The following is an 18,124-nucleotide window of genomic DNA, read 5'->3' on the forward strand; positions in this document are numbered from 1 at the left end:
TGTCGTAGCATCCTCTGGAGCTCAGTGGATGCATCCTCGTAAGCTACGCTTTTGCCCGTTTACTTCAAGACTCGCGCGCTCAGTGGCGGCCAGTGACTGCTTCTACAGAGTTTTACATCTAGTTGTACGAAAGCTCAGACCGCTGTTTCTAGCCACAACACAAAGCATCAACTCTTGGACATCTAGTTCCGGCCTTCTCCGTTTATGTCAGATGCGCGAAAAGAAAAAAAAATTAATTTGAATTTTGACATCTGGAATTCAAATTATGTGCTTCGCAATCACGATTGTGTGTGTGTGTGTGTTTTTATGTAGGCGTGTGTGTTTGTGTGTGGGGAGGGGGGTATTTGTGTAGACGGTATGTGTATGTGTGTGTAGGCATATGTGTTTGTGTCTGTGTGCAGGCATGAATGTGTGGGTAGTTGTGTGTGTATGTGCTTGTGTGTGTGTTTGTGTGTAGGTGTATGTTTGTGTGTGTATAGTTGTGTATGTATGCGCGTGTGTGTAGGATATGGATGCAACCTGGAGACAGTTTTCGCTATAGGAGCAGCATCGTGATGAGCCGGTCGACGGTGATGCAGCAGAGAGTGCTGGCGGGAAAATAAAATGATAGGAATTCAAAACTGTCAAATGAAAACAATAAGCAATCGTGATTGCTCAAATAAAAAAAAAAATTATGGGTATTACAGTCTGGTCAGCGGTAAAAGCTAACGCCCGGTTTTCAGGCGGAAATTCACGCATCTCTTAGTTTTCAGAGGTGCCAGCTTTTGCAGATGTGTTTAAGTAGAGCTAGATTAAACTGACAAAGAACGCGCATCAAATTTTTATCCCCCCCCCTCTCATCTAAATAGACTCGTCTTTACTGGACGTTTGCCTATTCCATATCATCCGTGGTCACATTGTAGGAAGTATCGTCAAATTGCGTAACTTAAACCCATCTTTTATTTTCATGTGTAAATGCAAAATTGATGATTAGACAGTTTTGACGACCATGTTTTGAGGTGTAAATAAAAATTACTTTTTAAAGAATAACTATCCATTTTTTAACGTAAGAAAATTTTCCGCAGACAATACTTCTTTAAAATTCAGCAGAGAGAAAAAAAAAGCTCCCATCTTATCAAAAGGCAAAAATTGTGTCACCGTACCCGACTACAAACAATAAACTCAAAATTAATAATAGTGCTTCTATGCCACATAACACAATTTTCCGCATTATAGTGGTCAACCTTGAAAACACGCTTTCAGGGCTTTGTATTATATGCGTAAGCAAGTTGCTTTATTATTTAATATTCTATTAAGAAAATGGCGTGACAAGAGGACATTTCCATTAACGTGTTGTTTGCCGAACTCTCGTTTGATAATAGTCGGTGGCTGGCTTTCACTAAACAACTGCGTTGCTACGGTAGAGCAAGAGGCAGGTGTTTTATTGGATATGTTTTGCTACTGCCGTTGTGGTAATTACTGATGGGGAATCAAAGTGTAGTTGGAGTAGGGGCTAGAGATGCGAAATGTTGATGCGATAGGAAAAACGTATTTCCCAGTTTTTTTCTGGAACAACTGAAGGGCTCAGGGCAGGCACTTTTCGGTCAAAATTTTTGTTTCTCATAACAAAAATCGAAATAAACATGGTAATGGATCATGTCATCCGGAGAGAAACATATTTTGTTTTAATATTGCAGTATATAGAATGTGCTAGTGGTACCCGTACGGCTTTGCCTGTAATAGAAAAATTAAAAGATCTTTTGGTTCTCCTGTATATTTACAAATAATGTATGGTGAATTTTCTCCCCAGTTGGCTTGTACCCATGTTACGGTTCCACGTTATGATAATTTCGTATCTCGCCAATTGGCTTGTGCCCATGTTACGGTTCCACGTTATGATAATTTCGTAATTTACTCGTCCATCTTGTGATAATTGTGTTCTTAAAATTTGAACAGAAAAAGAACCACATCGAATTTTCGAAAAATCGCTTCGAGGTGCACACCCCCATGCTACTAGCTAACTTTGTGTCAAATTCCATGAAAATCGGCCGAACGGTCTTGGCGCTGTGTGCGTCACAGAGATCCAGACATCCTCCGGAAATCCAGACAGAGATACTTTCAGCTTTAGTATTAGTAAAGATAAGTTTGAAATTGGCCTACTGAAAAGTTCACATTCTTGCCCCGAGCCCTTCAATTGATCCAGTGAGAAGCAAAGGGATGCAAATGGACTTTTTAAAAGTTTTGAGTAAAACGTGTTTAAAGTTCAGATCGTAGGTAGGCTTTCATAGAACTTCTAGTACCATCTCTTGCCACAAAACATAGGAGAGGTTCTCTTACACTTTGTACTGATTATTTCAAAATTTTTAATTTTCGCACTTACATGACTTTGCAATTCACTGCTTTAATTTTTGAAAAAATGGATTTTGTTTTTTAAACACATTAAAATGTAGTTTTTACTAGTTATATTTTCATAATGTGAGTGCATTTTGGACATCCGTTAAATTAAAATATATAAAATATTTATTCAAAAGATTCCACTGATTAATAATATTGATATTCTAATTTCAGTTTTTGTGAGAAAAGCAGCAAATAATACTATGGTGTAAAAGGAAATAAAATTGTCTTACAACTTGCACTATCAAAGTTAATGTTTTCGCATGTGGTGTTACTGAACATAATTTTTTTTACAAGAAATGCGTTGCAATGTAAATATTATAAATTTGTTAGTACGCTATTTTGTGCTATAAATATTAAAATTTTCAATTTTCCCGAGTGGAAATAATCTTCGAAAAAGCGGGAAGGAGGGGGAGTCCCCCCTCCCAAATTTCTCTTTTTCCCCTAAACATTCCCATCTGTAGCAGGACCGGATGGGACAATTAAAAAATTTATATTCCTTACAAATTATTTTCTACTGCATGAACATTGTAAATTTCCGAACAGCATATTAAGAGAACTCAACAACTTCATAAATATATAAACTCGATGGTACTTATTCGATTATTAGTTTTAATAACGATTAAAATACAATAAAAGTATCTCTTTCCTTGTTACACAAGAGAAGGAGGGGACATGCATTTCAAAATTAAAATGCACGCATAGCTTTTAAAAATATTATGTAAAATGAAAAAGAATGCATCACGTACGGAAAATTATATGTTATTGATATAATCTATTTTATCTAACGTAATACTAAAAAAAGTATCCCTAAAATGAGAAATATTCCTCTGCTACCAACCATATTCGGCAGTGTACTGTTTCCACCTCTTGTGTAAAGTTGACAAGAGAATGCATGGTCTTTTAGAGACGTTTAATACGATCAATATTTACAGCTATATTACAAATTGCAGATTATTTAATGTTACAAAGATATTTTGAACTATGAGAGCCATCATCTGAGACTCCCCAGCTCTCTGCTCTACGAGTGTCTCCCCCTTTGACCTATTTACTTTATCTTATATACGGGGATTCGTTTGGCGGGGAATGCACCCCTGTTTACAACAGTCAGACGATGTTGACAAGGTGGTTGAAAAATGTTCCCTATAGTGTCACAGACATCATATCACACCAAACGGAGAAAGTTTATGTGCACAACAAATGTCCAGCATCGGATAAAATTCAGCTATTTTGAAGATCTCATTTCCAACATTTCTCAAAAAAGAGGAGCAAAAGCCGTATTTACGTGTGGTCTTATATTTATCCAGCTCCCATTCTGGGGACAGATATAAAACACCAGCGTAACATGTTTTTCTCACGATGAGTGTGGTCTGGGAAAGAATTTCTAGAACGACCCCACACACTGAATCGAAATAGCAAACAACTGGGGGAATCGCATCGGTATAGCAGGGACGACTTTTGAAAGAAAAAAAGTAAAATCAAGCATAATTATGCAGTGTCATAATATAAAAAAGATTCCGGGCTGTTGTGCCGTGGTCTGAGTGTAGTAACTCCAAACGTTTCGACCGCATCTGAGGCGGTCATCTTCATGGCAGCGCTGACGAACCTTCCAGGGAAGCGACTTCTTAGTCGCTACTGACTAATATAAATATTAACTAATGCGAGTATCGAAGTGTTGTCAGTATTTATGAGGGAAGAGTTAGTGCCCTCTTGGTTCTGGTCCGGGATTGGCTGATGAACATCCGTCCTCTTTTCCGGTTGGTTGGAGTTAGAGCTCTCCTTCCCTTGAAGCTTCGTCCGCGCTGCCACTAAAGATGACCGCCGCAGATGCGGTCGAACCGTTTGGGTTACTACTCTCAGACCACGGCACAACAATTCGGAATCTTTTTATATTATTGACACAGACCGTGAAAGACTCCACTCTTTCATAATCTGTCTCAGTTAATAAATGGAGCAATGGGACCTCCCTATGTTGTTCCATCTCAGCATTTACACAGTATTTCAATAAAATATCTTATCACTATAAAAATACTATATTTGTGTGACATTTCTTCACCGCTACTTTATAGAAGTTACATCAATAGTTGTATAAAGCGTTGAAGGCAAACATGTTAATGAATGAGATTGAAAACTTATACTGAAAAAGATATAGTTATTAACATTGGGCAATGTGAAATAGTCCTTTCTGAAATTAATTTCGCATACCCTTAAAACTGATATGATTTACTGCACTATAAATAAGGGGCTATGATTGCTCCCTCTGGGGAAACAATCATCAATTAAAATCAACGCATAATGTCCCATTCCTCTGTACTATCCCCTACGGTAAAAATAAATAAATATGCTTTTCAATATTTCTTTAAATATTAATACATTCTACGTCACACGCTCTTTGCCATAAAGTTTGTTTGAAATAATCCGCATTTTAGATCACCAATTAAATGTGTCTTAAATTTTTCCCTGTGAGCTAATGTTACGGTTTTTTCTTTTCTCATTTTTTTTTTTTTTTCAATCTATTCAATAGAATTCTCCTAAAAGGAAAATTTAATGTTTGCATTATTTTCATCAAAATTTATTCCCAAAAAAGTTTTTTTGTAGCAAATCCGCATTTTTGTACCGGATCTACATGTGCTATAAATTTTCCCATACGACCTAATGTTATGTTATGTTTTTTTTTTTAACTGCTCAAGAACTGCCTTTGAAAACATGAAATCCGACGATTTTAATTGCCCGCATTCTGTGTTAGAAATGTATTATCTTTAGTGTTTTCACACACCAGCGAATTTGGATTGGGATTTATGTCTGCATTAAAATACCCAAAATGTGCAATTTTTTTATTTTTAATATTTTGAGCTGTTCGAAAATCGAAAAGCAAAATGTAAGAACCGGTTACATAGGAATCTTTTGAACAAAACAAATACTTTAAAATATCATTAGCAAATTCAGATGGGATTTAAATCTGCATTAAATTACCCCAAATGCGCATTTTTTAAATTTTATTCTATTTTATTAAATTTCTTGAACTGTTCAATTCGAAAAACAAAATGTAGGAATCAATCACTTACGAATCTTTTGAGCAAAACAAAAACTTTAAAATGTCATTAGCTTTTATAGGATGTCTTTGAATCTAAAAGCTTGCTATTTTGCATTGAATAAAGGGTTCCTTGAAACTAATAATACGTGTATGAAGTAATCTGCAATTTTGTGCGATAAAAAGTTATTTTGATTTTGCACAATGGTATTTATTTATTCGTATATCGTTTGCCATGAGCTCAGTCTTAGTTAGCGAGAATAAAATCATTGAGAAGAAAGATCTTTTGCCATTTTTTTCTCGACCGTGGACAAATAAAATTTTTGCTTTTGTTCTGAGGCATCTTCTGTAATCGGGGGATTTAAAATTTTTCCTGTTTTGGTTATTTTTCCGCGATTTGTCGAGACATTTTACAGATTTTTTTTCCAAGCCTGATTGTTGAACTCGCGTCACTTGACAAAACTTTTACTTTTGAGGTAGACCGTGCAAAGACGGGCGACGCAACTAGTTTTTATAACATATATTCAACTTTCTTTCCTGCCTCTTCCAGTTTAACGGAAATGTCAGCTGAAAAGGGCACGGCAAGCGTTTAACTTGTGTTATAACGACAAACCAGATGGTGAACAAAATTTTTTGGAAAGCGCTATATATTTATTCATTTAACTTTTCAAGCGTTCTGCCAAGACAGTGTGTGTGTTGGGGGGCTGGGGAGGGGTGAGTCTCCCCAGCATATGTCTGATAATGAGTGTAATTTGAATATGTTTACTCAGCAGAAGATGTTTCTTTAATTAAAATGCTGTTTAGTTGAAGTAATAGTTTATACGTTTTCGCTAAAAGGTCATTGAAACCTATAAAGACGAAAAATCGATAGCGCTTGTGATTCTTCATTCCAAAGCATCTCAAATTCAGTGGAATTTTAAGATTAAAATACATTTTGAAGAAATGATAAAATTGATTGTATCACTTAGCTTGGAAAATATTTATGGGTCAAGTATTCATCTTGAATATTTTTTTTTTTTTTTTGGTTACATTTTGTTGTTTATAAATATTAACGAACGTTTGTTTTTAATGTTTTAGTGAAGTTTGATGAAGAAACTCAAACTTTAATGCAATGAGCATCTTTGATCGCTTTAATTACTGTTGTTTAACTTCAAATGCTAAAACTATGTGCATTGATACGTGAAATACACCGCCAGCTCAGTCATTTCCAGCCGAGGACTGCAGTTTCGTGCTTATTAGCACTCATCAGCCCGGCATAGGAAAGTGACTGAACTGGAGATGGAAAACCTCTTAAGGAAGCCAAGAGTGCGAAACAAACTGGTAGCTAATATAGAATTAGCAGACCAGACGAGTGACCGAAGCAATGGTTCGGTTCAACTCGAAGATTGAACGCAAGGCAAAGTATATTCAGTAAATTACCGCCCATTAGCCAGGGCTAAAGCAGAAATACGTGAAATACACCGCCAGCTCAGTCATTTCCAGCCGAGGACTGCAGTTTCGTGCTTATTAGCACTCATCAGCCCGGCATAGGAAAGTGACCGAGCTGGAGATGGAAAACCTCTTAAGGAAGCCAAGAGTAGCTAATTCTATATTAGCTACCAGTTTGTTTCGCACTCTTGGCTTCCTTAAGAGGTTTTCCATCTCCAGCTCAGTCACTTTCCTATGCCGGGCTGATGAGTGCTAATAAGTACGAAACTGCAGTCCTCGGCTGGAAATGACTGAGCTGGCGGTGTATTTCACGTATTTCTGCTTTAGCCCTGGCTAATGGGCGGTAATTTACTGAATATGTACATTGATTTTAATGATAGCTATATGACGTAGACATCTGAGAACATGAATTTCTTGATGTCTGTTGTTTAGCTTCAGCAACAAAAACTTTTTTGAATTGAGGCAGTGAGAAGCAAAGGGATGTAAGTGGCAGAATTTAAAAAAAAATGGAGATAACAAGTACAAATGGTAGGCGATCATCTAGTCTACCTCGGAGCAAGAGATAGTACTAGTAGCCCTGGTAGGTTCTACTATGCAGCATGATTTAGAAAAAAATTTCAATGAAAGCCTACCGAGCCCCGCAAAAAAATTGTGGAACCCTTTGCTGCTCACTGTCTCAATTGAAGTTTAATTTCCAAAACTAAAACTTTTTTTATTAAAATTTAATTTCCAGAACTAATACTTTTTTGAATTGAAGTTTAATTACCACTTTTTGGAGTTGAAGTTTAATTCCCATAGCTAAAACTTTTTTGGATTGAAGTTTAATTTCCTGAAGTAAAACTTTTTTGATTTGAAGTTTAATTTCTAGAACATAACTAAAACTTTTTTGAATTGAAGTTTAATTTCCAGAAGTAAAACTTTTTTGATTTAATTTCTAGAACATAAAACATTTTTGAATTGAAGTTTAATTTCTAGAATAGAACTAAAACCTTTTTGAATTGAAGCGTAATTTCCAGAACTACAGCTTTTTTTTTTAATTGAAGTTAAATTTCCAGAACTAAATCTTCTGTGTCGATTAACGTCTGAAGCTATAAGCATGTTGTGCATTAAATTTCTTAAGTGCCTGCTATTGCAAGTTAGGAGCTAAAAACTATTTCTACATTGAGTTTCTTTGGGACTGCTGCTCAACGTCGCCAGTTCTTTAAAATAGATGTTGCGTTGAAAAAAAGACTATTCTTAAAAGTTGAGTAGGTAATATTTTAGCAAATAAGTACACTAATGTGTTGATTTTATCTTATTTTCTGTACAAAGAGAAACGTTTTATTTCTTATACTAAGTGTTTCATCTACACATGATTTAAATATAAATTCCAACAAAGTTTTAATATTTAAATCCAACTTTACTGAATGGAAATACGGTCTAATAGAAGAAAAATTGTCAGTCAGCTAAACTTAGAATATAAGGCAATGAAAATGAATATAAATTTGTTTATTAGATATTTACCCACTTATTAGCCGGCTAATTAGGATGATTGTTTAACAAACCACATCTTGACAGGTTCCGCAATTTACTTCAGTGCTTAATGACTATAATTGGCACAACGCAATTAGTTCTTAGTGTAATTACCTTATATGAATGCTTTATGCAGTTCTTAAACTGCAATTAATTTAATTGCCATAAAGCTTTGTAGGGCATATTTTGTTTAAGATATATTAATGAGTATATCTGGTAAGCATTTTTCTTTTATAGGAGAAAATATCGGGTACCCTGCATGTGAATGCAGTGAATTAAGGATAAATAGAAAATTATTGTGATGTTCTCGACTGTTGTCCTGGAAACAACCAAATCGTTTTTTTTCTTTATTAGTTGTGGTTTGTCAATATTGCGTAGAAAAAGGAGTCATAAATTTTGTGAGTTTAGTGGAAAGGTTGCCTGGAATGCAACCGATTTTTTTTTTCATGTCAAGCAAATTTTATTAGTTGTTTTCAATTTTTTTTTTTTGGGGGGGAGGGGGTGTGATGAGGGTGAAATACAAAAAAAGACACAAAGTAGACTAATAAATTTTCCACACTTCATGTCGTGCAAATTTAAAATCATAATTGAAATTTTTGAATTTAAGGTAAAAAGTCATCCTAGAAATTTTTTTTTTTCGAAGTCATTTTTATGAAGGAAAAGCTTATTCTACAATTTCCTGCTACACCTGCAATTGTTTTGGCTCAAGCAGACTAAAAAAAAATAAAAAAAATACAGCGTGAGCCTTATTGACGTTAGCGACTGACTTATTTTCATTAGAAAGCCGCTTTGGATAATTCACAAAATTTTACATCTTTACCTGACTATTTTAAAATCTTTATTACTTTTAACACGATATTTTACAGTAAAGAGTTTAGTTAAATGAATATCAATCATAAAAGGTTAAAAAGAGCGAGCAAAAATATCTTTATTTAGCGTTTAAAGTCTTCTTTGCGCCTGAAACGCAGGTTGAAAATTAAAATATGCTTTCTTCGCTTTTACCCTTCTTTCTATAATATTTGTTTCTATTTACTTTTTATTGCTATGACCTATTTACAATACAAACATTTTAAATGGATTAGCAACCCCTCCTACTTTTGCTGTTTTATTTTCTGTTCTTTCTTTTTTCTTTTTTTCATTTCCCTTTTCCACTCCCTTGATAGTAAAATTATGTTTTTGCTTTTCTTGCGAAGTCATTTACTTAAAGGAAAAGCTTGTTTTACAGTTTCCGTCCTACTTTTTTTCAGTGGATATATACAGGGTGTTCATAACAATGGCGGGAAATTCATTTAAAAAAAAAAAAAGATTTCAACATGATTTTTTTCTTATTTTGATCCTTATCTCAATGGGTACCCCCTCCCTCATACTGGTACAATAATTGCTAAAGGTATGTGAATGACTAACATCGAAAATTGAGTTCACTGAGAAATGACTCAGTGATGGTGTTTTCGCTTAAAAATATATTTTTCCTTAAAATTTGCGATGTTTGTTAAATACATAGCTGAACAGAAGCAACTTTTTACCCAAAGAAAAAGTATTTACTTTTTCAAATCTTTCGAAATCTCTCAAAGCGCTAAACTGTAAAGAAAATGCACTTGCATGATACACATTCCTCCTCCAAACTCTTTTTTTTTTTGAATAATCACTGTTTCTCATTTTATGTTAATTCTGTTAATTTTTGTTGCATCGGATCCCTTTTGAAGCAAATTCATGTCTCAGAATGGGGTTGTTTCCTTCAGTCAAAAGTAGTACTTTTTGTCATTGAAATTGATAGAATAAGCGAAAAAAAAAAAAAAAAAGAAAAGAAAAAGAAACATGGACCCAGATAATACTTTTATTTTCCCAACAGTTATTTTTTAATTAATTTTTTTAAATGTCCGATTTTTCAAACAAGGCGTGGTCTTGATGATGTCACAAATGATGCTCTTTGGCGCATTTTTCTACCACGTTTCCACGTTATGATAATCAAGATGCGAATTAAAATTGCGCTCTACGCTTGCTATCAATCGTATCGTTGCCAATACATGTGAGTAAAGATGCGAATTAAATACTTTGCCCTGTGACTACACTGAATGGAATTCCATCATTTGTGATGTCATCGGCAGAAATAGTAAACTTAGTCAAATTATTTTAAAAATGGTCCGATCCTATGTTTTTAAGCATGTTCTTTCAGAAAAAAATACTTGTAAAATTTTGGAAACGACCCCATTGAAGTTATTTAATAAATTATTTAAATTTTTGTCTCGGTCGGATCATTTTTGAAGCAAACTTTATCGCTCAGAAATGAAGTTATTCAATGAATTATTTTATTTTTTGTCTCGTTGGATTATTTTTGAAGCAAACTTTATCGCTCAGAAATGAAGTTATTCAATGAATTATTTTATTTTTTGTCTCGTTGGATTATTTTTGAAGCAAACTTATGTTTCAGAATTGATAAATTCATCAAATTTCTTCAAATCAACTCAATTTATTTTAAACAGATGCAAATACTGTTCATTTATAGGAGTAAACTCCAATGTTTTTTTTTTAGCGTGTAGGAACTTTTTTTAGCATCTAGTAGTAGCATTAAAAAAAAAAAATCATTGAATTATGCATTGTTTTTAAAACGCACAGCATAATAGATTCAAGTTTTTTGATAAAGAAACAACTGAGTGAAACATATCTGTATTTCAAAACCGTACGTAAACTGACGTTAATCACCTAATCGTAACTTTACAGGAGAGAGGGAGAACTTTGTCTGGAACATGCAAAGGATGGGACGTGCTACAATGCACTAATAAACAGAAATCATAATATTTGGACTTACGTTAGTCTGGCTCTGACGGTCTGAGGCAGGGTTGGCCTCCTAAGGCGGGGGGGGGGGGGGGGGGGGGGGGGGGGCATGGCGCAGACTGCGCCGTTAAAAAAATTTTTACGGGGTTGTTTTGAGGGGTATTTTTCTCTTTTTTTAGGGGGATCTTCGCGATTTTTTTTGAGGGGGGGGGGTGCGCTTTTGCTAGATGCGGAGGGGGCACCCCTGGTTTGAGGTACAGATAGTAACAACACTAAAATATGCACTTTTTGTATAGTTTATATATCCCGCCTTCATCAGCATAGTGAGAACAATAAGCAATCGTGATTGCTCAAAAAGCCTTGTTTTTTTTCACTTTAACGACCTGTCAGTCTTTTGAAAGCCGATAAGTTCCAATCTCATCTTCTGTATGGTCCCTTAAAACTTTGAAATGGAATATCTCCTTGAGTTTTGGTCGCACAGATATCAAATTTTTTGTGTCAGTTATAGTTTTTAATGGAGATTATTTCTCTAAATATTAATTAGGAGACCTAGGGCCCGTATAAAAAGTTAAGTTTTGTATTTTTTGACTCATTTTTATCTTTGCTTCAAACTTTCAACATCTTAACTCTGCATCTGATTTTGAACATTTTTGCAATCGGAAGCATAGACTAATAATAAGAGTAGACAGAGCTTTCTCAGACCGTGGGTCTCGCTCAGACTTGCTGATGAAAAATATTGGTTCATGGATACATCATGTGACTGGTGGAAGGTTTGGCGAAAACTTTGGCAGCATGGTTGCTAGATGGCAACATTATCTATAGTTTGGTACTCGACATGTATTTTAAGACGCAATGTGTTTTCACTATAATTTTTTTCCAGGTGCAGAGATGGAACTGTTTTTATTTTAGTTATGCATTATTTTGACATTAGTAATTAGTTTTTGATCACAGTTTTCAGTAATTTTTATTTCATTTGGAGCTGCTACGTCAGCGTTGGCGTGAATGGAATGGCGTAAGCGTTTTGCGTTAACGCGAAAATGTACTAATCGGTATCTTAAATTGAAATTGTAGGTAAAAATCTTACCGTTTGCCGATTCCTTTTGGGCGCTTGCATCTTTAATTGCTTAGAGAGTTATTGAAATTGACTAAAGAAAATGCACAGTACTAACTAAACGAAAAACTCACTATATATTAACAAAATATTTACAACTTAGAATAACAAATTTGCAGATCGGACTCCCTAAAAGATTATTCTTCCGTGCTCCATCAATTCGATTTATTTTATTTCTCGCGGGACGACGCCTGCTGTTGCTAGGATATCCACCAGTCACATGTTTTGGTTTAAGAGCAGCAAAAGGGTTGCCATAGCTCGGTCTACTCTTATTATTAGTCTATGATCCCCCCTTCATCAGCAATAACATCAGACACGTACTCGTCTGCACGTGCGGGAACACGAGTGCTCACAATAGCCGATGTAAATCTGAATTGTTTTAATCATTATTTCTCATTCTCTATTACATTTTCCGTTATATCGTATGACTTTTAAGGCATATTCATGTTCCAAAATTGAAGTATTTCATTACATTATTTTGATTTAAGCCAATATGCACTAAACAGCTGAAAATACTATTTATTTATAAGAGTGAACTATATGATCTTTCCTTAGTCATAAAGTGCAAAACAATTCGAGAGAGTGTGATTTTATTTCCCCGGTCCTTCGGGCAAACGGAATGCTTCTGTAATTGACCTCTCACAAAATGAGTTTCCGCATTCTTGTATTTCTTAGACCCCAAGAAAACGGAGCTGATTTACGTCAGTAAAAGGCCCAGCCAATTAGAGAGTCCGAATTGCGTAGCTGTAGCTATGGGAATCCCACAATCTTTTTCTGTTGATTTAGCTGGACTTTTGAGTGGCAATTGTGGCAGCTCTATGACGTTTATTTGCGACCAAAAGCGGCAGTTGAAGTGATGGTTATAGAAAGTTAAACTTCGTAACGGTCATTAATTTTCTAATAAAAGCAATGTGGAGGGGCCTTGTATTTATTTTATCTTATATATGGTCAATGGTGTCAAATTAAGCTGCTTGTTCACTATTTCTGCATGTATTAAATTACCCTATCATTCTACACCGTAAAAACATTTGTGAAACCGTGCTCTGTTAAATTGGTGGCAGTATAGCTGTTTCCGCTGCTCTGGAGTAACTTAACTGATATTGGTTTTAAAGTTACGTGTCGCTTGTGGAAGATCACACCACGGTAATGTAACTATAGCAGGGATGTTACCCTCCAAAGAGCAACGGCGCACCCCCCTAAATATCGCAAACACCCTCCCAAAAGCAAGAGCCCCCCCAAATAAAAAGAAAATATCCCTCAAAACAACCCCCCTAAAAATTTCAATGGCGCAACCCGCGCCATGACTCCCCCCCCCCAGGTGAGCACCCTGGCTATAGCATAATAAGAGTAAAATAAGAAATAACAACATCAAATAACACGAATTGCAGATTAATGCAGTAATTTGCAATTTGACGTTTTTATTTCTTATTTTACTTTTTATACACTAAAGTACTTATTTATTTTATTTTATGGCACAACGTTTCACGAATTTCTGTGTAAGTTAGCTAAGGTTACACCAGAATTTTTTGTATGCTTACGGAGAAATTGTTTGAAAGGTTACACAAAACTAAACTTTCATAAGGCTTTCGTGGATGGTTACTCATTTTTAAGTGTAAGTTGGTTTATGCTTCAAAGTAACTATTCGAGGGTTTAAATTATCCAAATATATATTGAATGATCAAGTAATAATTTCTTTCTATACGTTCTAAATTGAAAGTATAAAAATTAATGAGTAGGTTACAGTACTTAAAATTTCGTTATAACAACAAAAAACAGCACTTTAATGCTAGAAATCCCTTGTTATTTGTTATATTTGCAGCTTTTGCTTTCAATCATTCGTTTATTCAATACAAGTGGTACTCGCACGGCTTTGCCCGTAATAGAAAAATTAAAAGGTCTTTTGGTTCGCCTGTATATTTACAAATAATGTATGGTGAATTTTCTCGCCAATTGGCTTGCACCCATGTTACGGTTCCACGTTATGATAATTTCGTATCTCGCTAATTAGCTTGTGCCCATGTTACGGTTCCACGTTATGATAATTTCGTGATTTACCCGTCCATCTTATGATATTTTTGTTCTTAAAATCGGAATAGAAAAAGAATCACATCGAATTTTCGAAAAATCGCTTCGAGGTGAACACCCCCATTCTACAAACTAACTTTGTGCCAAATTTCATGAAAATCGGCCGAACAGTCTAGGCGCTATGCGCGTCACAGAGATCCAGACATCCTACAGACATCCTCCGGACAGAGAGACTTTCTGCTTTATTATTAGTAAAGATTTATCAAGTTCATGCTTTCTCACAGGAAATATACAGCAATCAACATTACACCAATTCGAAATTTATTTTAATATGCAACTAAGTCATTTTTACTGTACCAGGAGAGGAAATAACACCCGGAACACCTGAATGTGACCGAACCCACAACGCCAGTCTCACAGACAATTTGCAAAGCATTAGTGTTTTACCACTAGGTCACGAAGGCCCGATTTCGTTTCGCTCGGTACAGTTTACCGTCGATGCTAATCTTTATGCATGCGCTTTGAATTCTACCTCAGTTTTTAAAGTAATTTTGACTGTAGATGGGGCTTTACGCAAACCATAGTGCAAAGTTCTTCCATCCATGTGAGTTTTTTTTTTTTTTTTTAATGATACACACACACGACTTACTCCAGAATTCGTGCAACTTTTCATCCATTAATCTTGGCAGCCATACACAATTTTTTAGTGTATAACTCGAAACCAGACTGACGTAAGTCACAATATCACTACTTTTCAGGAGAACTTAAAGACGGGCCGCAATCAGGGTGACAGTTTGTTTATTGTTAAGATCTTCTTAATATGTTACACTGGGATCTTTCTTAAAACTTTGTTTATCGCGATCTATCTTCAAAACTTTCTGTTTAATAATGAGAGGAGGGATAGAACTTAAATATTTAGAAAACCTTCGTTTTACAATAGTTTTTAGACAACACATAAAATAAAACTCTCACATCAGTCTTTGTACATATGGTAACATATTAAAATGACAAGTTTTTAACTATATTTTCATTAAAAATCATATTTTTATGTTGCATGGTATGTATCACAGATATATAATTCCACAGAATCTTCTCAGTGTGCGAATCTGTCAATCAAGAACTGTTTTTCTTCTTTATTTTTGTGGACAAGAGCCACTATACAGTAAGATAGTAACTCCAGTAACTTAAGCTAAGCAGAACAACTATAAATCGTTCCGCGATCAACCTTTTGGGCCCCAATTTCGACATAGTCAAATTAGGTGTCAAAAAGGTCGTGGATAAGCCTGGTTCCAGTGACAAGGCATTGGACTCGGACTATATTGCGAGATACAGTAAAGGCTGTAGAGTTGACCTCCCTTGTAAGTTGACTTCCTGTCTAAGTACAAACTGTTTCATATTTGCTCTAAAGGTTACAAACTGTTGCATTCCCATTCCTCTAAGATAGTTATTTTTTCCTTTCAGCCGTGCGGATTTATGGAGGAATCCGTCCATTACTCGGCCATGGAGGACATGTGGAGTTGGGAGGCGGCACAAAAATATTGCATCTGCATCGTCCTACCAGAAGGCTCTCTACTGCTCCAGGTAACGAATCCTCTTTTTCATTGATGTGCACTACTTTCTTACATTCAAGTTCCACGCACAGATAACGAGTATCTAAGCTTACAATTTTATAAAACATCCACCGTGGTACTGAAACAATAAATTAAAAATAACGTTAGAACTCGAATATCAGTTACAAGTGTAACAAGATTACTCACTCATTCACTTACTCATTAACTCACGTTTCGATTTCACGGACTATGCAACCTTACGGACTACTAATACCCAAGCTACTTAGCTGTGACGTCGTGAGTCACAGAAGTAGCGTTTAACGAATCCAAGCGTTTCATTTAAAACAAGTCACACCACGAACCAAAGGAAGGACTAAACCCCTTTTAAAATTTAACAAAAAAAAAAAAAAAAATTATTTACCGAGAAAAAAAAAGACGATTAATCATTACATAGATGGGGTTACAAATTAATCTGGCAAACACAGTTGCCTCTGTGGTGATCACAAAAATAACGGTTTCCGTATGCCTTCGAGCACCTATTTCAGTCAAGTCCAAGAGCAATCTGCCCTCCCAAAGTTCAGACCAAAGTCTTCATGAAGGCCAGAGGCTTGTCAGCTAAGCCATCTTAAAATTTCCTATTGGTGGGAACATAGTGACGAACACAGCGACGTAGTGATTCTGTCAGTGAACTCACGGCCCGGATTCGTATGTTGATCCGGCGCCTCATTAACATGAGGATACACCTCCACGTCTGCGGTTTGCGGCAAGTCAAAACGGATCTCCGGCCAGGCCTGACAGCAAACTCGACACACTTGATTCCGAAACTGTCCAAAGAGTCGCCAGCTACTCGTGTCCATTCATCAGGTGCGGGAATCCAACCGAGACACAAAAGGAGAGTTCATGCCGGCCTCACAGTCGCACAGTGGACGCGCGGCATCGAAAAGGGCACAGGACTGAAGATGCCACACCAAGCTTTGCCTTCAATTTACGAGTTAAACCGCATCATGTCTACTGAGTGCTGACTCTAGTTGGTGAGATAAATTTACTTTATCTACCAGTTTGTTGGCACTCTCAGCTTTAATAAGATGACATCTGCCTCCAGCTCGGTTATTCTCTATTCCAAACTGATGAGTCCAAACAAGGACAAACTGCAGTCAGTCGATGGGATGGCCGAACTGTTGGTAGATTGCATATAATTCTGCCTTTGCCCTGGCTTAGGGGCGGTACCTTATTTCTTAATAGTTTCATGTATCAGATGAAAGACACACACGATGGAAAAAAAAATTGTCCTGTTTTGTCACCAACATAAAAGTAGTCCGGACAACAAAAGGGCCCCATACCTTGGATAGCTTAGGGCCAGCTTGAGTCTAAATCCATCCCTGCGTACACTAAAGGGTATTCAAAGGAAAATTTATTAATTTGAAAAATTAGCTAGGCCAAGTGTGAACTGTTTTTTTTTCTCTCCTTTGGTCTGTTTTGTAGAAATTTAAAAAATGGATTGAGATGGTTTTGACACTAAACTCATCAAATACAAGTAGGTAACTACAACTCCGTTTTTTTTTTAATTTTTTTTATTTTATACACTGCTTCGAGAAAAACTCAACAAGTTATCTTTATTAATGATTTTGAAGATGAGATGTGAAGACTTTATTTAAATGTTTTTAAGCTACCATTTTTAAATTTTATTTAACTAGAAGTATTTATGTTTTTTTTTTTTTCGAATAAAAACTTTCATCAAAAGTGAAACATTCTATTTTTTTCTTCGAACTTTGCAGTTACCTACTTGCAGTACACAGCCGACGATTGAACATCTAAACAACGTATAAAAACTAAATCAAAAGTGTCTAGGAGACAGTAACTAGATCACGGAAGAGCTATCCACCCCTATCGATTGGCAACACTTTAGTGTCAATATACTGCGGAGACGAAAGAATATTTTTGCCAAAGCAACAAATCACGGTTATCAAATACAGCGGAAGACAAAAGCCTGTCAAAACAAAAGGCACAGCGACGCAAATCTCACTGGGGTGAGTGTCGTTTGGTTAAGGTTTCTTGGAATTGTGTGTGTCTCTCTCCTTTGGACCTTATAGAGAAAGACAGCTGTCGAAAAGAACACGGAAGTCGTGGCAGGAATTGTCTCCGCGGGGCGATTGACATGAAATTTCAGTTTGTCAGAATGCGTTTCAGTTTTGGTTTTAGCGGGGCTCGTGTTATTGACTTCGCGTTCCAAAGTTCTGTTAGAAAGGAGGAATTGAAACTTGGTAAGGAAGGTTTCGACAGACGAGTCTAGAAAGGGCTCTCAAGATGAGAGGTTTTGAAAAA

At 35.8% G+C, this 18,124-nt stretch overlaps 1 protein-coding gene across 1 annotated transcript in view; it reads left to right on the top strand.

Annotated features, from left to right (window-relative positions):
* LOC129230570 (C-Maf-inducing protein-like) overlaps positions 1-18,124 on the top strand; it is a 305,729-nt gene that overhangs the window by 65,991 nt on the left and 221,614 nt on the right. The window contains exon 2 of the mRNA XM_054864975.1: positions 15,714-15,833. Within this exon, the coding sequence (XP_054720950.1) occupies positions 15,714-15,833 (120 nt within the window). The remainder of the gene's footprint in view (positions 1-15,713; positions 15,834-18,124) is intronic.

The sequence above is a fragment of the Uloborus diversus genome, chromosome 9 (assembly GCF_026930045.1).
Source record: "Uloborus diversus isolate 005 chromosome 9, Udiv.v.3.1, whole genome shotgun sequence".
NCBI classification, from domain to species: Eukaryota; Metazoa; Arthropoda; class Arachnida; order Araneae; family Uloboridae; genus Uloborus; species Uloborus diversus.